The sequence below is a fragment of the Argentina silus genome (assembly GCF_951799395.1).
Source record: "Argentina silus genome assembly, chromosome: 16".
In the NCBI taxonomy this organism is placed as follows: Eukaryota; Metazoa; Chordata; class Actinopteri; order Argentiniformes; family Argentinidae; genus Argentina; species Argentina silus.
This window is the reverse complement of record NC_139670.1, coordinates 15,121,547-15,148,541: the sequence shown is the minus strand read 5'-3', so window position 1 is coordinate 15,148,541 and position 26,995 is coordinate 15,121,547. Positions and strand designations below refer to the sequence as shown.

Below are 26,995 nucleotides of genomic sequence, written 5' to 3'. Positions count from 1 at the left end.
TATCAGGCATGTTACCATTGTTAGGTAGGCCTACCCTAGTCTTTTGATTTCTTTTCATGTTCTGTACCTTAATCCAGAATACAGTTGTTATGGTAGCTTCCATTGCTCATGGAGAACCACGATCTTGTATGATTATGTGTGGCCTCATTTACTGTACGTCAGTACCTGTATTCATTGTTTGCATTTTTAAATTAAAGTTCAGTTTGTAATATGGCAAAGCGTCAGAAATTAGAATGACAATTTTGCATAGGTACCTAAATTGTTTGGGAACAATTCATGCAGATTCTGTTACCCCTTTTTAAAGCAACAATCTGGGGTTCAAACAACACCCCGCCACTGCCACTCAAATTCATAGACTGAACTATGAACAAGGACTGGCCATTCATGATATCAACGTTATAGTTTTAACCAGGTTTTGAAGCTACAGTGTTTGTTTACAGAGAATGGAGTAAAACGACCTTATATTTTTGGTTTTGATGGGGTAGACGGTTCATGAGGTATTGTTCAAGAATCAATGGTTATCATTCATTTAGTCCAAAAAAAACCTCGCACCAAATACGTTTGGTCCACCACCGCAGGGCACCACACGGGAAATGAGGCCGTTCTTCGCCACGAAGTATTGTCATTTTTAACAAGCGTTTTTTTATTCCGGCTTTGCAACATGCTGGGATGGTGGAGCGCACCGATCTGGTCGTGTCCTTGAAATGGGCAGGGCGAAAGACTGGTCTCCCATCTCCAAAACGAAGGGAATTCGGTTACGCCGGCTCCTTGCGGAAGTAAGAGGAACCTGCATCTTCGGCAGAGGTCTTTTATTGCCTTCGGGGAGACGCGGAACCTGTTGCCCAAAGGACGCACTTGTGGAAAGGAATCCGCGCGTAGTCGGTTTACCAGTGTCCGCTGTCGGTGGATTGAAAAGGAATTCAGCCGAATAGCACATGGTGTGTATTCAAGATGTATGCTTAAAACTGTTTATATACAGGATTTTAGGCAGGTCTGAATTTGCTGAAATAACGTGCCATATATTTCAAAGCTTTGTCCATCAGAATATGCTGCTGCGTCTGCTCATAGAAACCGGCGTTGTGTGAAACCTGTTGTTTTTAATTTTATTCAATCGGCTGTGCGTATTTTTGCGATTTGATTTGACTATGACTGGCAGACGAGCTACTAAGTTATGGTTTATGGAATTATTTACTTTGAGTTCTGATTCCAGTGATTTATTGCATGAGCAAAGTAATGGCAAGTGAAGTTAATGAGACTTTCTTGGCCTGCTGTTGGGACCATATGACGCTATTGGAGCGAATCGCGTTTTAAGGAGGGCGCACATAGGTTGGCAATTGTCTCAAAGGCTGTTGCTTGGTTTGTAAGGAGATATTGTCCGAATGATACAGTATATGTTTGTTTTGAAGAATCAAAAATCTTTTTTAAATGTCAGGTTATTCAATCCCCATAATGGGTTATTTTATTGTATAAGCATCCGATCACTCTTGGTTAAAAAAAGGTAATAGTAGTCACACTGAGGACTGTCTTCTAATAACAATGCTGTAACCAGCAGTACTATTATGATCCTTGATCATAACCCTTGACCTGACCCAGCTGTGACCCCTCACATTACTAAACTTGAGGGGTAGAAACAGCCGAGCTGTTAGCCTAGTCTGTCAGGTCAAGAAAATGAGACAAAACAGTTGAGTTGGAGATAATTCTGATCTTAAAATGTTCTTGTTTCTTTGAGTAAGTTTTGAGTGTTTGGTGAGCACACCCTTGCTAAAAGCAGGAGGAGGAGACGCTTTCATCTTATTCACCATGACTTTCATGCTCAGAGTCCTCTGATGAGCAGAGTCCTTTGAAGTATGTGTGTGTGCACACGCACACACTTTGGTCCTTCTGTATGGGTAACTTGAAAGGAATTTGATCAGAGCATTCTTTTCAAATTGATAAAGGATTACGTTTCAAAGCAACTTAGGGGGACATTTTGTATGGTGCTGAAATAGTTGCCACTGCCATGAGCCTTGACCCTCGTTTCCTTCTTTTAGACTCTGTCAAACATACGTGTAGAGTCTTGATGGCACGATACACTGAAAGAGAGTCCATCTTCTATACCATCTTCCCCCGGGTAGATCCCACCAGATACCGGATGCTTTAGGAGAATGCATTCCTCAATCTGTGGTCCTCTTTGCCAAATGAATGGGTTTGGCTCCATCTAATTCATACTGGTTTATTAACCAGATGTGAGTTTCAAACTGGGAAAACAGAATACTGACAGTATCAAACCTATTACAGTTCCAAGAGGGAGTCAATGGATGCAAAGGATATCAAGGAAATAAAACAGTATAGCCTAAGATTTTTCCAAACATAGGGGAGTGCTTAAAGTGTGTGTGCACGTGTGTGTGTGTGTGTGTGTGTGTGTGCATATGTGCTAACAGGTATGCTGGAGTAGCTGGTGTTTAAGATCAGGTTAGTGATCCTAGTATTGTATGAAGTAAGTCCAAGAACTCCCCGTTCTAATTATGTGGTGTGGAGGAGGCAGCTTCTGACTTGTCACACATTCAAAACAGAAGGCAACTTTAATGACTGAGCCGTTTCTGCCTTTTGTGTGGTTTTCGGAATTCACGTTCTACAATTTACACAATACTCCCTCTGGGTTTGTCAAGAATGTCACCACATCTTGCGTTTTGATTTTTCTGTACAGCAGTAATGTGTTCTTTGGATCTTAACGTACACAAAAAAACAGGGGAGGCAGGAGGAGGTAGAAATCAGGAGGACAGGCTCATTGTTAATGGGTTTGATTGCCGATGGGACCATATATACTGAAATGTATGTGCTCACTGCAATGTAAGTCGCTTTGGATAAAAGCATCAGCTAAATGGCATATATTATTATATTATTATTAATGCCTGCAATGGAATGAGGAATGGTATGAAACGTGTTTTTGATACCATTCTTCATTCCGTTCCGTGCATTACAACGAGGCAGTCCTCCGATTTCTACTTCCACGAGCCTCTCATGACAAAGATACAACACAAAGATGATGGGCTAACGTTGAATAAAATAGAGGCTAATTTCCAAATTAAAAGTTGAATTTCACAAACAGGTTTTGCATCGACATCGTAGATTGTGACAAACCACTTCCAAGAAAACACTTTTAGAAAAAATTATCTATATTGAGCTTGCTTGAAAAGGACCTCCGGGACAGCGAGATGAAAGTATTAGAAGGTAATTCTACTCTACGTTTGCGTTGTGTTTCTATTGTGCACTAGACTCCTTCGTCGGAGAGAGCTGAGTATTTACTACCTCTGCTCACCCACAGCAACTGCACTGAGGACTTGGAGGAATGAGAGAGATGCTATGAAATCCTCCCCCCCTCCTCCCCCATTTGCCATATTATGGGAGAGGTCAGAATTACAACTATGTACAGGTCAGCGTGCTACACACACACACCATCGGCATGTTGGGAGGAAAACGGAAACAACAACCAAGAGTGTCACCGAGAGTGTCTACAAGTAACCTCAACATCATACCCGCCTCTCCCACGAACAAATACTGTATGTTGTACATATCTGGAATGGAGAAAGGAAATCTGTGCCTGGATGCAACAGAATATTCTTTCAGATGTTACCTCGGAGGAGTTGCAGGAGAAGTCAGGCCACTCGTTCGTGCATCCTTCCTCTCCCCCTTCCTTGAAGTGATCACTGATCTGAACGGGAGTGGGTGGCTTCATGCAAGCTTTTCATCGCTTTCACCGACCGAGTCATGTCAGATCAGTGATTTCCTCAAGGGAGGAAGGGAGGAAGAATACTTTTTTAAAGGCCAATGTCTGTGATAGAGATGGAATGTGTTCATCATTGGAGAGAGAGAGAGAGAGAGAGAAAGAGAGAGAGAGAGAGAGAGAGAGAAGAGGTTAGGCTGCTTGAAGGGAGCAAGAAAAGGTTAGTTAGAGGGTAACCAGAGAAGGATAGGACCATACAGGACTGTGTGGATGTGGAAGAATGGAGTGTGTGTGCGTGCATGCATGCTTTCATGTGTGTAGACCTGTGTTTGTGTGTGTGCTCATTTGCTCTGTGTGTGTGTGTGTGTGTGTGTGTGTGTGTGTGTGTGTGTGTACTAGAGACTAAACCGCCCCTTACTCCTTAATGAAATCTCTGGTCCTTGAAACGCTCCACCGAGCACACAAAGACCAATGCAGGCCAGCGATAGTTATCTGAAGGGTGCTCCTGATTCAGGCAGCTTTCTGGGCAGGCTCTCACAGAGCCTCTCCTGTGGCAGGTCCTCAGATGGCTATCTCATACTAAAGGGAGTCCTCTTAAAGAGAGGTCTCTCCTCCACGCAGGCCTGTCTGTCTGCCTCACGTTCCCACACACACACACACACACTTCCTGACTGACATTCACTCCCCAGACAGGAAATATGGCTTGGCTTATCGGCCATAAGCGTCACTATAATAACCCTTATCTGCAGACCCTCTCTAGAGGCTAGTGTTAGAAGTGTATCTGGTCTCCCCCCCCCCACCACCCTTTACTCCTTCTAGAAGCAAGCTACATTATGTGTGTGTGTGTGTAGAAGTCAACTTTCAGGAAAGGTAGGTGTGTGTGTGTGTGTGTGTGTGTAGAAGTCAACTTTCAGGAAAGGTGTGTGTGTGTAGAAGTCAGCTTTCAGGAAAGGGGTGTGTGTGTGTGTGTGTGTGTGTGTGTGTGTGTGTGTGTGTGTGTGTGTGTGTGTGGATAGTTCAATATGTCATCTCTCAAATAGCACTGTAAACCTCCAACCTATAATCCCTCTGCTGTAAAACTGCCTCAGACACCTGCAACACCAACAATCACTGTCCAGAACTAAGTAGGCTACACACACACACACACACACACACACACTCACTCTCATACTTTCTCAGGCACACTTGGAAGGCCCCCCCCATCACAGACATTCAATCTTATCATTCTATCTTTTTGGCACCTCATCCGCTTTGAGGCAGACTGTCAGAAACACTGTCATCTGTCTTTGTTAACCACAGAGACATGTAGAAGGAAGTCGATATGGTGGTTTAAACTCAAAGATTGTGTTCGTGTGCCTGTCTCTTTGATGAGTAATGCGAGTTTCACACACTTCAGTGATCTCCACTGGTGGGTGTTCCTCCTTTGTAACATAACAAGTGTATCTTGCTCTGAGTTTTTCACTATTCATGTTTGAAGAAAAACAAGTTGTGTTCACACATTATGTCAACATGGCAGAAGAATTGTAAATATCTCACAACACTTGTTGTCATGGATATGGCATTATTAAGACCCCAACACAACAAAGCGTAGTCTCAGCTACTGTGTGTTAGGTGAAAAACTACTGCTGGGGGTGGAGGTAGTAATTGGCAGACACACAAACACACGTATCAAAGACACCATTCCTTATTCCATTCAGGCATTACAATGAGCCCGTCCTCCGATTTCTACCTCCACCAGCCTCCCCTGCTGCACATGCACCTCAGAGCTTGAGAGCTGTTTCATCATAATCGGTAACTTTAGATTATCCCCTCAGGTTTGTCCAGAACTAAGTAGGCTACACACACACACACACACACACACACACACACACACACACACACACACACACACACACACACACACACACACACACACACACACACACACACACTCACTCACTCTCATACTTTCTCAGGCACACTTGGAAGGCCCCCCCCCCCCCCCCCATCACAGACATTCAATCTTATGATTCTATCTATCGGATTGCAACATTTGGCTATTTGCAGATAGAAATGAGGTGTATGAAGTCGATTCCACAATTCCCTGTTTTACGTGATGGAGGGTGATGTCTTTTACCCGACACCATTATATTTCAATGCTGTGCCTCATTAAAAAGCTCCGCTGTTTTGCTGGTACACTGTCTACTTTGGTTATCTGGTCTAGCCGGTGTCTGGCCATGGCCCGGTTCCAACACTTTCAAAACATCCCTTTTCCTCCACTTTCTTTTTTTTATTATTTTTTTTTATCAGTGGATGGACTAGGTTGCTATTTGGGCATATTTTGATGCAGTGTGTAATTTACAGTACTTCCTTTTTCAACCCTGGTCCTGGGGAGACACAGAGTGTGCAGGCTTTTGTTGCAGCCCAGCTCTTGCACACCTGATTCAACTAATCCACTACTCATCCAGCTATGTCATTATTTGATGCAGGCTGGAACAAAAGCCTGCAACCCCAACTCTGTCGTTCTCCAGGACCAGTGTTGAAGAACTCTGGTGTAGAGAGTATATGCAAGCGGTGATATTAAAACCAGTCACTCAAAGCACTACCTGACATTATGTGACACTGGGGGGGGTGTCGTTTGTCAACGGTTTCTTAATTTGATTCTCCCCCCCCCCCAGTCTGGCCCTTGAAGTTTCAACCTTTGACCTCCAGCTGTGACAACCGGCCAGGAGTCTGAGAGGAGCTGTGGGTGGAAGTTGCCCTTAAGCAAAGGTCTAGGATCAGCGTACCCAACCCTTTGTCGTAACCTTGACCCTCAGTAAAGTGCAAAACAGACCTTAGATCAGCGTCTAGGGGCAAGTTCAACCTGACTCCCTGTGGGAATGGTGGTGATTCAGTCTATGATGTCCAGAGAAAGAATGCCCTGATGCCGCTCCTCCTCTCCTCCCTACATGCTGACATTCACCCCCCCCCCCCCCCCCCCCCCGCTCCCACACCCCCACTTTGTCAATGATTAGTCTAGTTAGAATGAATAAGGGAGCTTCTGTTCAGTGGTTTGCCGGCATGCACTGGTCACTCATAATACCTTGAACTCTCTCAACTGTGGCACTTGAACTTGTGTTATCAAAAACAGGATGCCTGTGCAGTAAGCTCTTTGCCTCGTAGCCAAGAGTATGCAGGATGTGCACGCTTTCATTCCGGCCTAGCACTAACACACCTGAGTTGCTCATCCGCAACACTGCGTCGCTATAGGCAACGCATACTCTGTAGTGAAGTGCATAACTCCTTCTAACAGGCCATAATAGATGGCATAAGTGCCTGCGACGCATTCGTGACGCATTAAACGCAGGTGATTCAAAAGAGACGACTTGCTGCTGGGAGACCGTGTCCATTCTCGGCATTCCATTCCATAGCATGCCCACTTACCAAGGTCACTTTCCTCCCTACATTCTCTACAGACCGGCCCTATTTTTGGAGATGAGACTAGAAGCCTTAGTCGTGCCCATTGTCACCCCCTATTAAGACCCACATGTGTCTACTTCTGTGTATTTAGCAACTTGTGGAGGGTCAACTGAAAGGTAGTTGGTCTTAGCTCTGGCGTGTACAGTATATCTGCATTTAGACTAACCCCTTGAATGACCTGACCTGTGGTTTTATACATGTTACTGAAGCCCTATGTTAAAATAGCTCTGCTTTAGTCAAGCCTCTGTTGCCCCTATTGCTCACAGCTCAGAATAGAACAGAGATTTTTTTTTACCAGGCTGTGCCCAGGACATTGTGCATCTTTCAAGAGCAGGAGTGTGTTTCTCTGTCTAATTCTCTCTCTCTTTCTCTCTCTCTCTCTCTCTCTCTGACTCACTCCCACACTCTCTCTAAAGATCTGTCTTCATCTCTAGCTCACTCTCAAATACATTCTCACACACACACTCCCACTTTTCTTTCTCTCTATCTCACCCTCTCTCTCTCTCTCTCTCTCTCCATCTCAAGTTTTCTCTCCCTCCCGTTCTCCTTTTCTCTGTCGAGGGGCGTGATTTGTTCTAGACCATCTAAACGGACTGTTCTTTGTTGGTCATTTCAGGTTTCCCAACATGCATTCTGCAGGCCAGCTCTCCCTCCTCCTCGTACTGCTGCTTATTCAAGGTAGGTTGATACTCAACCATAACTAATGAGAGGGGAAAGAATGCATTGATAGTGTTTGGTACATTGATTGTGTGTGTGTGTGTGTGTGTGTGTGTGTGTGTGTGTGTGTGTGTGTGTGTGTGTGTGTGTGTGTGTGTGTGTGTGTGCGCGTGTGTGTGCGTGTGCATGTGCATGTTTGTGTACCAGCTTGCGTGTGCAGGTAAAATGTAAGAGAAGATTCATAAGACAAAGCGTTTAGTTATGTTTAAACCTAACCATAACTCTAACCTTAACCTTAACCCTACACTTATGAGAGAATCTGAGGTATTGTTCAATGACCACTGACTGACTTATTTTTTTTCATCTGTTCGAGGTCATAATTGTTTATATCCTCGTTGAACAATTGGGAACAATGTTGAATCTCCTCCTACTGAATTCCTTCTTCTAGTTAAGTGGCACTTACTTCCAGACAGCGGAATTTTATGGAGCTTTTATAACCCATCCACAATAACACACGTTACAAGTTACTCCGTGACTATTCGCCCCGAAGGAGAGGTGGGTGGCTTTGGCCAATATAACAGTTGAAGTGTGTTCTAAAATGACAGCTTTAGAGCTATCCAAAGTATTTACTATGCTCTATTAACAGACTTTGAACTTCAACAAACCAGACTGGGGTGTCAGTCTAAGACCCACCCCCCCTATTTTGCTCAGAACACAAAGAGCATGTTCCAGTGCTTGAGGGACTGAAATCCACATAATCCTTACAGTCTATCCAGATCCATGGGAAGATAAAAACGTCATGACAGTTTTCCTCGTAGATTCCTGGGAATGTTCTCCAAAGCCCCTAGTGCTCCTCTCCGACTGACACAGATCATCCCGACTGAGACGTTGTAAGCTCCCCTGCGGCATTTTCTCCCTCAGTGTTTTTTCCCCACTACGCGTTTCTCCACACGCAGTATTACGCACACGCCGTAAATCTGTAAGGCCTGGTTCAGGGAAGGCCTCAAAGCGCACAATAAAACTGCCTCCTGAGGTCTTAAGCCCTCACTGTCAAGAGGATTTTTTTCAGCCTGGAATGAGGCTGGAGTTCGGCCAATATGAAGAAGAAACCAGAGTGTGAAGTGAAGGGGGAGTTCAAGCTGCGGCCCTCGGGGGTCCAGGTGCCACTGTAGGTGCTAGTTGTTAGTGATTTGTGCACCTTGTCCATCTGCAGGAGCTCCCTCTTCCATGGACTACACAGTTAGGGAGCACCCACAGGAATGTGAAGGTTAAAGTGAAAGTTGGCTCCCGAAGCTGATGTTGTTGGACGGGGAGGGTTAAGACTTTAAGATTAAGACTTTAAGGTTAAGATCCAGAACGGTGTTAACCTCAAAGCCCGATGTTAAGGTCAGGGCCAGGTTACTTGTTAGGACTGTGATGAGGTCCGAAGAGGCCTGTTGTGTTTGTGACTTGTCACTGCTGTTTAAAAGGAGTAAAAGCACCTCCACCTGAATACCGACTTTAACAATTACGAGAAGGAGAGAGACGAAACGGAAGGGAAACTGTGCCTTGGGGCACAACTAAAACATTTTTGTGAGGTGAGAGTGTTCAGGAAGGGCTGTGTAGATTTAATGAGACACCAGGACAGGAGAAAGAGGTGCTGATGTAATTTAAAGGTGCACCATGCAGCATTTTGATAATGTCAACTTTCCCTTGATTTTTGAGGAATATGACTCAGAAATATCTGAAGTAGCTCAGTACTGCTGTCTCACCTTGTGGTTAACATCCATCATTTAGAAATATTATTGTATAGAGAAGCGCATATGAAAAAATGGTGAATGACGGAGATATTGTCTGTATACTCTGAAGGTATTCGGACCGAACCGTTAGCGGTAAACAAGTTATTTTGTTCTCTCAAAGAATTGTGTTCATTTACAGATTTATCATAGGCATTAGGGGATATTATCACGTGGAAATGCTGCAAAAGCTTGAGAAAGCTGAGGCAGGATAGATCTGGAAAAAGTTGAGTTTCAATGTGACTGCACAATTTACAGTATGTCCCGGGCTAGTATCCTAAAAACAAGTCTTTGTTGAGGAGAGAGACAGATAAAATAAATATGATGAGAGGAACAGGAAGGCGAAGAAAGCATGTTTCTACTGTAGTATCTGATGCAGACATGCCCTCAGTGATAAGGCTTGTGGTGAACCCGGAGAGTGACTTTGGTGTGTGTGTGTGTGTGTGTGTGTGTGTGTGTGTGTGTGTGTGTGTGTGTGTGTGTGGAAAGGCTGTTTGAGTGTCCATGCGTGCTGGAGGGTTAGATTTGTCATAATGGTTTGTTTATACAGGTCTCAAATCATCTCTGCTTTAAAGTGGGAGCGTGAAAGAGTGGTCACAACATAAGCAGTCAGTGTGAGTCTGTGGTCGTGGACTCGTAATCCCTGTGTGTCATTGGTTAATTATGTCAGTGCTTAGTTTAGGGTTGTGGTAAGAGAAAACCCCCCCTCTCTGTTGTTTTCATCCATGAATGAGTGACTGTAAGCCACCTACCCCCCCCCCCCTACGTGTGACCAGCCTTCCCCCTTTTGATGCTGTGGAGATATTTGCCTGACCCTGTACGGTTACCATGGAGAACGGTTGAGAGCTAGGCCCCTTCCCACAGCGTTTATACACAAAAAAGTCACTATATATGTCCCCCTCCAAACCACACACCTCCCTGAAAGAGTGATGCCCATCCCGCTACTACAATGAAAAAAATGAAGCGCTCTTCTTTCTTCTTCTTGCTCCGACCGCTCAATCAGCTATTGTGAGAGAGCAGAGGAGAGGTGCTCAATCAAGCGGCGAGTCGAATCCTCTTTGAGGACGCATCATTCCCGGGTTTTCCCAAGGCCTGGTGGGAGGAATGTCGGTACCTCTAAATTATGTCCCCTTAAAAGAGTGCTAAATGGTAGACAGAGAGGTTAAGGGCCTCTCGGCCCCAAGGGTGTGTGTGTGTGTGTGAGTGTGTGAGGAAGGAGGGTTAAACAAACTCCACTAACACATGTTAATGAATGGTTGTCATTTTGCTGCAGTTCTCTGGCATCAAAGTCGGCCCAGGCAGTAAGTAATATCCTAGTCCACATGCTTTGCGATTGATTCTGTACTCAGCATTGTATATATCAAACGTGCATACAGAGGGAACTTAGGAAACTGAATGACTGTTATGTTCTTAACGAGTGTATAACCGACCATTACTAGACTTCACATTACCATATCACTGTTCCCACTGTAATATCCAAGTTACTGAACTGACTGGTTGCTTGCTAGCAGTGTGTTACTGTGTTGACTGTCTGTCTGAACTACAATAGAAAAAACTATTTTTCTCACCTCTACCACATTTTTTCTCACCTCTGCCACGTTTCTCCTCTCCAGTTGATCCTGGACACTCGGTACAGGAGATCCAAACAAGCCATGAAACCATCACCAAGATAAACTCAGCAGGAGAGAGTGAGTGGTATAAATCTGTACAGATACCTGCTGTGTGTGTGTGTGTGTGTGTGTGTGTGTGTGTGTGTGTGTGCGTGTGTGTGTGTGTGTGCGCGACATTGACAGCTCTTTTATGCCTGCATAAATGATGTGACGGAACACACTTGACTAACCAGAGACACCTGTCAAACCAATTTTCCAATACTTTTGTATGTATAAAAAGGGTTGTCATTTCTAAATGGTCCAAAACAATCTGAAAAAAGAAAACATTACATTAAAGCTGAGGATCTCTACCTTAACCTAATTGTTTGATTTCAAATCCAAATGGGAGTATAGAGTGAAAATAAGACAAAATGCTTCCTCTTTCCAATACGTCTGGAGGGCACTGTATATGCACGTTCAGTATGTGTGATACTTTCATGTCTTGTATGACAGTGAGAGAGAGGGAGAGAGAGAGAGAGAGACAGCAGCAGGTCTGTGGGATCACTGTCTTTATGATCAGCGGCGCGTTCTAACATGACAGCTACACCACTTATCATTTACCTTGCCAGCCAGTACAAACACGCTTGTGTGTGTCTGTATCTGTATCTGTATCTGTATCTGTGTGTCGGTGTGTCGGTGTGTCAGTGTGTTGGTGTGCACATGCACGCATACTGTATGTATGTATGTGTGCGCCTGATTGGCTGTTACATTACTGTGTGTGTATGTGTGTGTGTGTCTGTGCCTTCATGCGTGAGTGTGTGTGTGTGTGTAGGACTGTGTAAGACCACAATGAGCAGCTTAGACATGCTACTCAGAGCTGTTGTTGTGTTGAGGTATGTCAGACTGAAGGCAGGGCGTTCTGCCACTGTAGCTTGTTTACCGTCACTCCACAGTGAACGTCCTGCTGAGAGGTAACAAGCAGAGCTCCCTGGGCCGCTAAAGGAGCTGTAGAGCTGTTACTGTACGCATTACTGTACCGTATCATTTGAGACAACTTGTATGTGTACGGGGGGGGGGGAATATGTATATGGGGGGGGGGGGACTTTGTATATATCTATTCACATGTTTGTATTGTTGTGTGTGTGTGTGTGTGTGTGTGTGTGTGTGTGTGTGTGTGTGTGTGTGTGTGTGTGTGTCTGTTCAGTGATGAAGTGCTCTACAGCCATGGACCTGTTCTTCCTCATGGATGGTTCCAACAGCGTGGGAAAAGGAAGCTTCGAGAGGTCCAAACATTATGCCCTCAAACTGTGTGAGGCGCTGGATATCAGGTCTGACAAGGTTAGCCTTTATATCAGCTTTTGCAACTGACAGTTGTGTGATTCTGGAATCGCATTCAGAGACGAACCGTCTTTTGTTCACGGTCATGAAAACAGTTTTTTCTTTCTGTAGCTAGCCTTTTTGTGATCCCACTACGCTAAGATCAATGTTTCAGTGTTGATACCTGTGAAATACCTTTGGAATAAGTATGTTTTACTGTTTTACTGCCCTCTAGTTTCAATCTTGTTCCATTGGGGATTTCAGTTATTTTGCACCACCTAAACTTGACATTTCACATCCTCCTCAGAGGAAAGTTGTAGTTCTTTGTACCTTTGCATGGTTCTCTTTCTTGTCCAGGTGCGAGTGGGGCTGATTCAGTTTGGCTCCTCCCCCCGACTAGAGATCTCCCTGGACTCCTACACCACCAAAGAACAGCTGAGGAAACGCATGAAGAAAATCTCCTTCAAGTGAGTCCACTCCTCTACCATCCTGAAATTCAATTCATGGGAATCAAATCAAATCAGTACTGTTGGTTCAATGGTCCTATTTTGAATTCCTATGTTTGAATTGAGTTGTATGCTATTTCCCGATGTGACTTATATCTACAATACAGTAGAATGTCTATATTATATACAGTACCCCAGTTTTATATAGTGAATGAATTGACTAAATCCTACATAATTTACTGTATCCAGCATATAATGTGTTGAGAAGTAGATTTACACCCTGCGGATGCAACCTAGGACAGCTGGACCAGGCCCACTTGCCCAACAGGACATACCATCTCCACACACAACAGGGGTGAAATGCAAATTTCACATGGCTTCTATAAAAACATCAGCACTTGTCAGTCCGATGGAACAACTGCTAGTGTTGGCCACCAGACCCCTACTGCGTACGAAGCTTACGAGTGCCCAAGCTCAATTGGTCTTTTAAGAATCTCTCAATCGGTCTTTTCAGAATCTCTCAATCGGTCTTTTCAGAAAGGAGGGGTGAAATCTTGGGATAAGGAGGAGTGGGGAGAGACATCTGGTCCATGGCTAAATAACTCAACCAGGATTTTTCTTCAAAGGCCCACTCCAGTCCTCTCCAATTGCTCTGATTTCAGTTGCTCAGTTGCAAACTATCTCTGGGTAACAACTGCTATGTAATATTTGTTCTTAATCCAGTGGATATGTCAAAAATTCACACAGGCATGTGGGGGATGAAATCTTGGGATGAGCGAACCAGGAAATAAATGTCTAACAGACTATCAATTCCATTCCCTTAGCAGCTGGTAGCTTTGCACTGGAAAACTGTCTATCTAATCTTATGGCCGGTGTTCTCCCCTACATCCAGAACTATTTTCCATGACTATAACATTTCATACTTCTATCTTTTCGACATTCAACAATTGTACTGCTTATAACCTCTCTTCCCCTGTTTGTACTTTGTTGTTATCTTATTGTGGTGATGATATTGAGGATGCCGTGCTTCCTATGTGTTTTCTCATAACTTTCCACAAGCCAGTGTAAATGGTTTGTATGTACATTTAATTTATTTCCAAGTGCAGGGTACAAAAATAGTACCCTGTTGAACGTTCCCATGAAATATATTGCAACGTTTCAATGTGCAATATGACTTCATGGTGCGTAATGTGTCATGACTTTAGAAACAATGCTTTCAACTACACCACTAAACCTCTGGGACTCATCAGTCAAGAGGACCACACTAGAGGACAATGAGAGAGAGAACGTGTTTGACAGGATAGATGATCAGTACTGGATTTAATTGTACCCAATGAGGCTTTTACACACACACACACACACACACACACACACACACACACACACACACAATGTTTGAGATCAGCCAAGGACAGAGGTGGGGGGTCTCTAATCTGAAATTAATTTGTTTCCAGTACCAGAGATGGGTGGTCTAGTGTGTGAATCCACTATTGGCTCCATTTTGCTTCAGCAAAAACTGCTGAACTGAGCAAATAATAATAATACATACAACAGATTTGACCTTGTGTTTTAACAATGGTTTTGAAAACAGTGATTATTAAACCATAGTTATGCAATCACTAGCTGCAGTATGAAAAACTCCCATTAGATTATGTCTGGTTTCGTCTACAAGAGAGAGATGGTTATCATGGCCCATGGAGCTCTGTGTGTGTGTGTGCGTATGTGTGTGCGTATGTGTGTGTGCGCGTATCACTGTTGAGTTACTGCAGTTAGTCTTTTAGCTTCCCTAACACATACCTCATCCACTTGAAATGAATAGTGCAATAAAGTATAGTGTTCATGGCTGCACCACTGTTTTGTCTGGTGGCTTGAATTTTCCAGACAGTAGACAGCTTGTTGTTCTCACAGTTTGGAAATGGAGAGAGGTCAAACGCGATAACACAACTATTATATTACATCCAAACGACACAAACACACAACCCACATCAGTATGTACAGGCAAGCTATGTTCTCCAAAGTAATGGACCATTTTCCACATCGTAACCATTCTAAAAGGATTCAGAGGGAATAAAATACTGGAAGCCAAATTCTCGAAATACAATACTTCATGAAGTTAAATTCTCTCAATTCTTGTCCCCTGTCCCTCCCTCCCTCTGTCTCCCCTCATGTACTACCCACCCCCTGTCACTACCTCCCCCCCCCCTCTCCCAGAGGAGGTAGCACCCAGACAGGTCTTGCTCTGAAGTACGTCCTGAGAAAGGGTTTTCCGGGTGGTCGGAACGCCACCGTTCCCAGGGTAGTCATCCTGCTGTCTGACGGGAAGTCCCAGGGGACCGTGCAGCTGGTCGCCACTGAGCTCAAGCAGACGGGCGTTACCCTGTTCGCTGTGGGCCTACGCTACCCCAGGTAGGAGAATGTGTGTGTGTGTGTGTGTGTGTGTGTGTGTGTGTGTGTGTGTGTGTGTGTGTGTGTCTTTTCCAAATGAAGCTCAGCTACCACAGGTGTGGTAGTGGGTGTGTGTTATTGTTTGCATTGTATGAGGCTGAATCTTTGTGTGTTTAATGCCACACAGGTTTGTGGATGTGTTGGGAGTATGACAATACAAGGTGTACTTGCAGTATATTATAATCCATTACATTGATGTGAATTACGGTGTTGAGTGAAGAGTCAAGAGTGTGTTGGGTGGAGTCCAAGCAAGAAGATGGGAGAGCCCTTGAGAATAAATCCTCTTAATCACCAGCTAAACAAGGAATTGGGCAGGCATTTCCTCCGCTCCGAACTAAACACATACTTTTCAAAGTCGTCGCTGTTTGGAGACGTAATAATTTGGTTTCAGGGCTGTGGAAAACATGCATTAGTCTACTGCGAGTGCACTCACTCTGCCCTTCTTCCCACCTCTCCTCCCTTCTCTCTCTCTCTCTCTCTCTCTCTCACACACACACACTCCCCCCCCCCCTCCTCCCGCTTAGATGGGAGGAGCTACATGCCCTGGCCAGTGAGCCTATGGAGCGACACGTGTTCTTTGCCGAGCATTTCAACGACGCGGTCAACGGGTTGTACACAACCCTCACCACCTCATCTGTCTGTACCGCGGTACCCGCAGGTAACACTCGACAAGACAAAATGTATTTGACTATTGACAGAGTTACATTAGGTATTGCGTTGGTGTTTTCCAAGTGGTTTGTCGGTGAAGTCACACACTCCTCTCTCTCTGTCTCTTTAGGGTGCCAGATAGAATCTTATCCCTGCGTGAGAAAAACCCTGGAGACGGTCAAAGAATTACAGGGGAATTTTATGTGCTGGAAAGGGGGAAAGGGCTACCCACCAAACACCTCCCTCTGCCCTTACTACAGGCAAGTACACACACTTAGAGTAGAAACTCTGGCAGACAAGAACCCTGTTGCTAGGTAAATGTACCCTGTCCCTCTTCATCCCTTTTACCCTACTTCACACATTTAAATACACTCTTACTCTTACACTATTTCCCTCTACCAACTCCTTCATCTACCATAGACACTTATACTCTCAGCCACTCTCTTTATATTCAAGCATTATAATAACTGAGGGCTAACACACACACACACACACACGCACGCATGCACATGCATACACACACACACACACACACACACACACACACACGCACGCACGCATGCACATGCACACACACACACACACACACACACACACATATGCACGCATGCACATGCACGCACACGCACACACACACACACACACATATATACACACACACACACACACACACACACACACACACACACACACACACACACCTGTATTCTCTCCTCCACCTCTCTTGGTGGTCTGCTTCTCTCTCCCCCCCACTATAATGTACAGTGTGCAACTTAGAAATGTTTTCCATAGTGATGTCAGTCCCTCAGGCACAACAACAAACAACATTGTTTGTTAGGTTGAACATCTGGATGTACAGTACCACTACATTATCATAACATAATGTTTCTGGTTCATGTTTTTTGCATAGGTTTTCCCTTTATGTTAAGAGCCATTGTTTAAATTCTACCACTGGTTGATGAAAGAGATAATTTTATGTCATTCAACATTGTTGGGGATTTTTCGATGACATAATCTCTGTGTTGCAGGTGGAGCAAGGCTTATAGGAGACACCAGACAGTCTGCCACCGAACCATATGTCCAGGTAAGAATATAGCAACACACACAGCGTTGTTGGTGTTATTTCCAATAAAAAATAATGATGGCCCTTATTGTGTCTGTGTCTGTGTGTGTTATAACCTCCTCTCTCACCTCCAGAGCCCTGTGACTCCCAGCCCTGTCTGAACGGGGGGACATGTGTGTCTGAGGGGCCAGAGGGGTATCACTGTGAGTGTCCCCCAGGCTACGGGGGAGACCCCCACTGTGGTGAGTAATGTGGGTTTTCGTTTCATTCTCTATGACTGAAGAATGAATCCAAATTTAACAGAAATTGAATGCCAGCTCAACATCTTTTTCATTTTTCATGAGTGGCCAGACTGTAGTTCACTCTAGATAATGTATGTCTAGTACGCTTTTCACAGTCCAGTTTGTTGTTGTGGGGCGCTTGGTGGCGGAGAACACTAATGCGCATACCACATAATCGCAAGGTTCCTGGTTCGATTCCGACCCTCAACATATCTTGCATGTCATCCCTCCTCTCTCTCTCCCATCCTTCCTGTCAATCTCCACTGTCTCTATCCCAATGAAGCAGAAATGCCCTAAAAACATTTAACAGTTTGTTGTTGTATTGGTATTTGTCAGGTCTCCAGCTGTCACACCTATCTCCAGCAGGAGTCCTCAATCGTTAGCGTCACGTTACAGTGAGGCTTGAGTCACATAACATTATCAGAAGCGGAACGCTTCAGGAGGATGTCGTTATTGTGCTGCTTTTTGTCCATGGAAATGAGTAAACAACTAAATGTGTCATCCACTGTAACTGAACCTGTGCTTCCCTCCTCTTTCAGCCCCCAGGTTGACGTTGGACTGCTCCGTGGACCTGCTCTTCCTCTTGGAGGGCTCTACCACTATCACCCTGGAGGGGTTCCTGCGCCTCAAGGCCTTCCTCAAGCGCTTCCTGCAGGCTGTCATGGGAACCGAGACGCCTACCAAAGTGGGCCTGGCTGTGTACGGGGGGCAGGCGCGTGTGGAGGCGCGGGTCGGCCAGTTCAAAGGGGACGTCACGGGTCTCCTTAAAGCTGTGGACGGGCTAAAACCTGTGGGCGGCGAGGCGCGGACGGGCCAAGCGCTCCGCTATGTGACGCGCCACGGCTTCCAGAGCGCGCCAGTGTTCGCAGACGTGACGGATGACCTCCCCCGCGTGGTGGTACTGCTAACGACCACCCCCGCCGTCGACGAGGTGGTAGAGCCCGCTAAATACGCACTGGACCGGGAGATCTTCCTCGTGGGGTTGGGGCCGGACACCTTGAGGGTGCAGTTGAATAACATCACTAGTAATCCTCAACGTACGCTCACCTTCCCCTCCTTCGATAGGCTCAACACCAAAATCCCTGAGCTCCGGGCCAAGATCTGCAGCGTGGACAGTCAAGGTACCGAAAACCTCTTTGGTCTCTGAGATCAAATCTGATGCGGTTTATGACTGTATGCTTTATGCTTATGGTAAGTGCATATACAGTACCAGGCAAAAGTTTGGACACACCTTCTCATTCAATGGTTTTTCTTTATTTGTATTATTTTCTACATTGTAGATTAATATTGAAGACATCAAAACTATGAAGGAACACATATGGAATTATGTAGTCAACAAAAAAGTGTTAAACAAACCAGAATATGGTTTATATTTTAGATTCTTCAAAGTAGCCACCTTTTGCTTTGATGACAGCTTTGCACACTCTTGACTGGTATTGTAGATGAAACAAACAATGATTCATTTGTCATTTGAAACTGACCAAATTCAGAGGTGGTGATTACAGCTGTTATACAGTACCTTCAGTAAGTATTCACCCCACTGGACTTGTTCCACATTTTGTTGGGTTACAACCGGACTTAATTGAATCCGTCACCGATCTATTCAAAATACCCCCATCATGTCAAAGTGTATCTAAAAAGCGTGACCATTTTAGGTATGACATCGACTTCAGCTACTGTATTTTGCCACGCATGCATGTTTTACAACTGTGATCGACAGTTTGGGACATGGTCTTACGAGTCAACCCAGACATCACCATGTGTGGAGTAACGTGGTGTGGTAATGTAACATGGTATGATAATGTAACATGGTATGATAATGTAACGTGGTGGGTCTTTGTTTCTCTCAGGTTGTCTGGGCCAGGCAGTGGACCTAGTCTTTGCGCTGGACAGTTCGGGCGGTGTGGGCCGTGACAACTTCGCCATCCTCCTCGACTTCGTCCGCAGCCTCAGCGTCCAGTTCGACATCAACCGTGACGTTGCCCAGATGGGCCTGGTGGTCTACGGCCGCCGACCCGTCACCGTCTTCGACCTCGACGACCACGACTCGGGCTCCGCCGTGCTAAAGGCCATCGCCACAGCGTCCTTCCTGGGCGGGACTGCCTCCACAGGCTCCGCCCTCCTCCACGTGCACTCTGAGGTGCTGACCGTGGGGCGGGGGGCGAGGCCGGGGGTCAATAAGGCCGTGGTGGTGATTACGGACGGGTCAGGAGGGGATGACGCGGCAGTGCCGGCCCAGAAGATAAGGGATAACGGGCTGTCGGTGTTTGTGATTGGCATCGGGGACGTGCAGAGGGAGAGGCTGCTGCGTATCGCGGGCACGGAGGATCACATGATCACAGTGGCCTCGTACGAGGACCTCAAGTACTTTGAGGACGTGCTGGTGCAGATGGTGTGTTCAGGTGAGAGCGTACCCCAAAAATACGGAAAAAGGGCGGCCTGAAATGTCTAATTCCAATTCTATAGGTGGTAGTCATTCACCGGTCATTGGGCGATTTTTTAACCATCTTTCTGTCTCATCAGAGGTGAAGAAGCCAGTCAACCTGTGTAAGCCAAACCCCTGTATGAATGACGGGGCCTGCATCCTATCAGGAGGGAGCTTCCGTTGCCAGTGCCGGGGCTTCGAGGGACCACACTGCGAGACACGTCAGTACCCAAACGTTCAATGATCAGTTAAACACTACTGTAGTTATGAGGAAAGTACAACAATTATACTCCTACTGGAAGTTGAGTAGGCTGCTATGTGTAAACTAGTGTTGAATTCTGTTGTTGTGTGTGTATGTGTGTGTGTTTTTAGGGAGTTCCAGGAGGTCTTCGCCCCGAGGAGACCTCCCCAGACCACCTGCAGGACTCAGGAAGAAGAACAGGCAGAAGAAGGGCCAATCAGAACTACTGCAACACTACAAACAACACCGCAGGAGACACACGGCACGGGCAGCCTAACACACACACACACACACACACACACACACACGTGCTAAACCGAACACTGGAGGAGACTACACACACATAGACAAAGGAGTAAAGGGAAGAGTTATTGCAGGGGATTTGCATTTTATCAGATACGAGACACAAGTTTCAGTGACACATCCAGTTACCATTCACATGAGCAACTTGTCTCATTTACAGTAAACTGTAGCACAAGATCCTAAAGGACCGACATGGAATCACTCTAGCCCCTGTTTGAGACTGTGGATTCAGCTGTAACTGTTACAATTTGACACTGTACATATTGTTTTCACTAAGTGCCTTTTATCTGCTTTTATGTTCAAGTATACTTGTGTGTGATGACTTTGAGCATTGTCAGTATGGTTATTTAGTAATTGAATGTTCCTGCCTTTCCACACTATACTGCTACCAACCGCTGATAATATGTTTGGCCTTCTTCTATCTTATCGCTTATCTTTTTCAGAGGTCTGTTTATTTTGAAGCCTCAGGGAGCAAGGGCACATTTTTTCGTCTTTTATTTTAGAATCCTGGACAATTGTATTTGTGACAAGCGAAAATTGTACAGTATATGGTTTAACACAGTTTGTAATTATACCGCATAGTATGAGGTATGTTATCGTGCTTGTTTCAATAAGTCATAAAACCAACAGCAGTATTCATGTCTCATTTCTCCAGCTCCAGCGGTCTGCTTGGACCCCTAATTACTGTAGTTAATTATCATGTTATTAACATTTGTCAAGTTCCCTTTTTCTTCTCGTAGTTTTTACTATGAACACCTCATTGTGACTGAGTATACATACTGTATTCTTCTCTCTAGAGTATTTTTTGACTGAAAAATATTTATTTTTTATTCTTGGCCACTGTAGTGCTGTATCATGAAAATATTAAAATGACTTGTTTTCTATACTGAGAAGTGTGTTTCTGTGACAATATGAATGTGCTGTATTCATCTTATTTTGCAAGTCAATGAATTGATGAATAACGTACCGACATAGTACCTACCTACAGTATTAGTAAGAATTAAAGGTATGTAACAATGTAACAATGCCGTCAGTCCGTGAATGCATTATTTAGCTAAGAACCTCAGATTTGATCATTTTAAGAAATTCACACAAAATGTATCAGTCAGTGGATATTGCTGTCAGTACTACGTTTTTATTTGAATAAAAAGTGCAAGTTTTAGCTAGCATACAACAAGTCAAAAGGAGACGGAACGGTTTAATATGTATTTACATCATGGCAACCAGCATACAGGAACCAAATGACATTCTAGACTGTACCAAAAGGCCCACCTAGTAGGGGGCTGCTAACATGTTACACGCTGGTGTAGGAGGGCAGTGGCTCTCAGTGGTCTTTTCCACATCTGTTATTTCCAGACCTGAGTCAGAATGGTAATTGTTCTCTTCCAATGACTTTAAGTGCACTTGGTTTAGCTTTCCTGCAATGGAACCAATGGAAAAGTCCCAGAAGTTAAAAGCCCCTGGCACACTACGCAAGCCAAATCAGGCACACCTAAAGTCATTGGAGAAAAAACGACTTAAAAAAACAACTACTTATTGATTTGACTCAGGTCGGGTTATTCCCATGTTTTAAAGTTATCAAAAAACATTATCAAAAATGGTTGAAATGCAACTATAGCAAATCCCTCCCTTTTAAAAAAACAAAAACATCTTAAATAGTTTTTCAATCGAAAATTGTCCAGTGGTATTGGTTGTCCAGAAAACAGGTGTGCCTCTGTTCCTGATTGGCTCTTCCCAGAGGCACTCATTTCTGTCAGTCTCTGGTTGGAGGACACAGGCAGGGGGAGGGGGAGGGGCAGCGGGGTTGTTGGGGGGGGGCGGAGAGTACAGGTCAGAGAGGATGTTCATTGGCTCCCCGGTCCCGAGTGTAGCCGCCGCTCCAAGTCAGAGCAGGCGTGTATTCAGTGAGGTGAAACGTTCAAAGAGTTGCAGATAGAAATAACGTACAGCATAGAACAGACATGACTGATGTCTACATGACAGACACTCATACCTGCTCTACACAGCACATTTCTATCTGAATGCTCTGTAACGTTCCATCCTCCTGAGTAGGCCCCCAGGTCAGGTGATGTACTTCTGACCTGGCCAGTGGTCATGGGATGACCTCAAGGTCATCAGAGATCATAGGGGAACCTAGGTGGTGGTTTTCTTCTCCCACTCCTGTGTGTGTGGAAAGAGAGAGCGAGAGAGAGGGGGGGGGGCAATGTTTTAACAACAGTGATAAAACATACTGAAAATATATTCTATTATAAACTCTGGTCCTGGAGAACTCCTGGGTGTGCAGGCTTTTGTAACTGCCCAGCACTAACACACATGATTATGCATATGCATAAGGTAATGAATGAATAATGGTGTTCGGGCTGGAACTCACTCATTGAATCAAGTGTGTTAGTGTTGGGCTGAAGCACAAACTCAGTAGCTCACTAGGACCAGAGTATGAGACTCCTGCTCCATGAGTGCCCCCATCTGGCCAGAATAAGAACAGTGCGAAGTCTCTGAGTACACATGAGCTCTGTCTGTCTGTCTCTCTCGCTGTGTGTGTGTGTGTGTGTGTGTGTGTGTGTGTGTGTGTGTGTGTGTATTTGTGTCTGTCTGTCTGTCTGTCTGTCTGTCTGTCTGTCTGTCTGTCTGTCTGTGTGTGTGTGTGTCTGTGTGTGTCTGTGTGTGCGCGTGCATGTGTGTGTGGGGGGGAAACAACCTCTGACCTTAGCCTTCTGCATGACGTTGCCTTTGTTGGTGGCCATGATGGACGATGGTCTGTTCTTTAGGGCTGTGGCAGAGTTGACCGGAGAGGAGGAGTCTCCGTTGTCGGTGTTGTTGGTCAGGGGTGTGGTTGCTTGAGGGGGGGCGACGGACACGGCTTTAGGCTGAAGAACAGAGGATGGAGAGAAGACAGTGTCACTGTACATCCAATCCATTACATTTCGGACAAATTATACCCATGAAAATATGGTTCCGAAAACACACACAAAAAAAAAAGAAAATTGTGTGAACCTCATACTGACCGTGGGCGTGTCCTGGAGGCTGCTGTCCAATGTGGTTCCCAGGGTGAATGGCCCCGCCTCCACCTTCCTCAGACTCTCCTTCACTTCCATCAGTCGCAGCTCAACCTCCACCCGTCGATTCTCCGCCTCCCGGCACGCCTCCTCCTTCTGCTTCAGACACGCCTCCAGGGAGGCCTGCTTCCCTGGGTCTAACGGACATGTCAATCATGATGTCACATAGGAATACGGTAATAGGAACGTATGCTTATCATGATGTCAAAACTTCATTAGGACAGTGGATATGAGTGGCCTGGGATGGTCCAATGGTCTAGGACCATGGCCCATGGTTCGAATCCGGCCATGCTTATAAAAAAGGATAGTGGATATGTATTCATTGTTATGTCAAGTATCATAAGGATAGGTACTGAATACGAACAACAGGAGGCAGAGGTTGATTTTGAAACGCACACGTAACGCTGGTCAGTTTCCTCCACTAGAGGGCACTGCAAGCTTACCTTGGCAGGTGTTCAGTTCCTCCTTGGTCTCCCTCCTCTCCTTCTTCAGGTTGGTCAGGCTGCTCCTCACCTCCTCCTTCTCTCTCTCCAGACAGTCTCGCTCATCCGTGTAGCGCCGCATGTCTGCCTCTGTGCGGTTCTTCCCCAGCTTCCCCTCGCAGCCTGGGGAAATACACAAGGTGCTCCTCTGTGGCTCAGTTGGTAGAGCATGGCGCTAACAACGCTTAGGTCATGGGTTTGATTTCTGCTAGGACCATATATACTGAAATGTATGCACTCACTGCAATGTAAGTTGCTTTGGATAAAAGCGTCAGCTAAACGGCATATATATTACAAGGTGTCTCAATCACAGACACAGAAGTTGCCGCTGGTCCACCCATCAAGGATAGTTGATTTGAAAAGGAATGTCCGCTCTATGAACAGTCATTTTATGGTCTTAATAACCTCCATGACTCATTACTCTGTTTGCACTGATCTGATATCCCCCCGTTCAGCCTCTGCCTTACTTTCACCTATTTGCATTTGACTGGAATCAACCTTTTAAGTCATGTCTCTTTTCACAGGTGCATTGGAGACCTAAAACCTTCCACACTGGGTGAACTGGCACCATAATACAGTGTTAACTTACAAGATAAACATGTATTCACTTTGACCAGAAACTGTGTGACTGAATGTTTATTTAGCGAAGTGAACATAGTCTGCAGGGGTCTATTAATCCAGTGTAAAATTTATTATTTACTATATTTAATTTTGAGGGAATTGTTTCTCTGTGGCATTGCTTATGACCTCAAACTCACCTGTGGGCAAGGCTTTGATCTTGTCTCCACTACTGGCAGCCCTACCTCTGGGAGGCTGAGGGCTGTGAGGGGGGAGGCTGAAGGTGCTATGAGCCGGCCCTGCAGGACTCAGAGTGGTTTTCGGGGTCTGTGTGCTGGGGGTGGCTATGTTGGGTCCCTTTGAAGAGGCTGCATTGGAGCCCTGGGGGGTTTGGGCTCCGGTGCTGGCCCTCCTCGAGGTGTCCTGGCTGGGGAAGGTGATCTTCTGAGGCTGGGTCTGGAGCCGCAGGGGGCTGGGGGTCAGGGGCCGCTCCTGCTCCGGCCTATTGGTGGCAGCTGTGGGATTCACCTCATTTGGAGTCGTCGAAGGCACAGGTTCTAACTGATTGGTTGAATCAACCTGGGAACAAAAATGTACATATGGGGGGCGTTCAGTGGCGTAGCACACTAAGGCGCATGCCATATCATCGCAAGGTTCCTGGTTCGATTCCGGCCATCGACATATCCTGCATGTCATCCCTCCTCTCTCTCACCCATCCTTCCTGTCAATCTCTATCCCAATAAAAGCAGAAATGCCCTAAAAAACGTTTTTTTAAATGTACATATGATGACATACAGATATATAATATATATATATATATTTTTTTTTTTTTTTTTTTTATTATGTGATGTGTGCAGATTCGACACTTGAAACATTACAATCATTTCATTTGACTATCTGATTGACAATGCAGAAAAGTGATTGATACTTATTGAATTGAACTAAGAGACCCTGATTAAATTATACAATGGTCAGATGGTTCCAATGAATGATGCATTCACACAGATTCATACCACATTAGGTCTAGAACCAGATCAAACCTCCCCCCTCCCTTAATACAGTACCTGGTTTAGGGGATCCTGCTGTTCTTGGATGGGGGCTGATGAGGGGCTGGGGGGGTCTTTATGGGAGGACGACGTACCACAAACAGTATGGAGGAATGACCGTACAGGAATGAGATCCAGGTAGACCCTGTCTACAGCGTCCTGCCCTGCTCTGACCCCAACCTCTGCGTCCAGACCGTGCGGTCCACTGTTCTCCTGACCGCATGGTCCAGTGTTCTCCTGACCGCATGGTCCACTGTTCTCCTGACCACACGGGCCGTCCAAAAGACCACTCTCCTCTGCGTCCTGTCACAACAGGAACAGAGAGAAACCCAGCACTGAGACATGGCAGGCATGACAAGTAGAAAAAGCAATCACACTTTGCTGTATGCAAATACTATAGCCAAGAATACAATGAGTGTTTGCTGTTGTAATATAAGTACATTACATCACAACAACCGCCAAGTACCATTTCTGTTGATCTCAAAGATCGGACAGTGTTTTTTCCCCACGCAACCCACTAGACTTTAGTTCTGTGTAAGTTGTAGTACATTCGAGTGAATTGTGCTGAGCCGTGGTACACTAAAATGAGTGTTGCTGTGGTGAGCTTACCTCTGGGTCTGCTTCTATAGAGGCCACGTCATCGTAAAGGTCATCTGAGCTTTGGGGGATGGAGGGGAGGGTGTCTATGTAGGTGTTGGGCTCTGAGTACCTCCTCTGCATCAGGCTGGAGAAAACACACACTTTACGATAGGTTCGCCTCACACACTGACTGCACTAGCAAAGACACACACACAGACACACACAGAGACACACACACACACATACACACACACACACACACACACACACACACACACACACACACGACTACAGCGTATAATTATTTGACTCACTATAAGGAGGTCTTGGCTGCATTAATGATGCTGGAGATCCTCTCAGAGTTGACATAGTCATAGGTGAGCTCCTCAGGGTCAGTCTTAGTCCCAGTCTGAGACAGCAGAAGACCCAGCCAGTGGCCCATGTCAGCTGATGACTTAGCCTGGTGTGGGGAGGAGAGGAGGTGGGAGGAAAGATGGGGGGGGGAGAGGAGGGGGGAGGAGAGGAGAGGAGGGGGGAGAGACGGGGGAGGAGAGAAGAGGGTGAGAGAATAACACAACAGATGCAAACTTACATAATTGCCACTGTAAATCAAACAAAAAAAACACAAAGTCAATTATTGGAAAAGAGTCCTCAATTCCTTAGACGAGCCTATAGGTGGTAGTCATGTCAAGGCTTTAGTCTCTGAAGATTCACCACTCTACCACCCCTCTGAAAACAATCCGTTATCATTGGACCTCCCTTCATTTTCCCCAAGATTATGCTTATCAGTGTTGTGTCATAGTTTCCACATGTACTTAACCATGTAACAATATTTACAGGAAGTTGGTTGTTTATTTAATGTTCATATCAGTTCATGGATACAGTAAATAGATTTTTTTTTTAAATTGATCTGAAAAAATCCATCGGACTTAACAAAGAA

At 45.3% G+C, this 26,995-nt stretch overlaps 2 protein-coding genes across 2 annotated transcripts in view; one reads left to right on the top strand and one right to left on the bottom strand.

The window, feature by feature from the left end:
- The first annotated feature begins 829 nt into the window (after positions 1-829).
- On the top strand, positions 830-21,225 carry vwa2 (von Willebrand factor A domain containing 2). Its single transcript, XM_083688240.1, has 14 exons — positions 830-938; positions 7,761-7,822; positions 11,190-11,264; positions 12,370-12,503; positions 12,840-12,949; positions 15,140-15,334; positions 15,898-16,031; positions 16,152-16,281; positions 17,050-17,105; positions 17,219-17,326; positions 17,905-18,486; positions 19,216-19,767; positions 19,889-20,011; positions 20,163-21,225. Exons 2-14 carry the CDS (start codon positions 7,771-7,773, stop codon positions 20,306-20,308), a joined length of 2,397 nt encoding a protein of 798 aa, XP_083544366.1. The 5' UTR covers positions 830-938; positions 7,761-7,770; the 3' UTR covers positions 20,309-21,225.
- A 235-nt stretch (positions 21,226-21,460) lies between these two features.
- afap1l2 (actin filament associated protein 1-like 2) overlaps positions 21,461-26,995 on the bottom strand; it is a gene marked incomplete at its 5' end in the record, with an annotated part of 28,501 nt that continues 22,966 nt past the window's right edge. The window contains 8 exons of the mRNA XM_083688209.1: positions 21,461-22,494; positions 23,040-23,201; positions 23,340-23,527; positions 23,834-23,995; positions 24,631-25,009; positions 25,495-25,779; positions 26,086-26,200; positions 26,370-26,515. Of these exons, the coding sequence (XP_083544335.1) occupies positions 22,468-22,494; positions 23,040-23,201; positions 23,340-23,527; positions 23,834-23,995; positions 24,631-25,009; positions 25,495-25,779; positions 26,086-26,200; positions 26,370-26,515 (1,464 nt within the window). The 3' untranslated portion in view covers positions 21,461-22,467. The remainder of the gene's footprint in view (positions 22,495-23,039; positions 23,202-23,339; positions 23,528-23,833; positions 23,996-24,630; positions 25,010-25,494; positions 25,780-26,085; positions 26,201-26,369; positions 26,516-26,995) is intronic.

Bases quoted from the DNA above. Each gene is read 5' to 3' on its own strand.
- vwa2 (XM_083688240.1), top strand. From the start codon at position 7,771: ATGCATTCTGCAGGCCAGCTCTCCCTCCTCCTCGTACTGCTGCTTATT. The intron at 12,504-12,839 runs GTTAGCCTTTAT...TTTCTTGTCCAG, and splicing joins TGGATATCAGGTCTGACAAG to GTGCGAGTGGGGCTGATTCA. The intron at 20,012-20,162 runs GTCAGTACCCAA...GTGTGTTTTTAG, and splicing joins GGGACCACACTGCGAGACAC to GGAGTTCCAGGAGGTCTTCG.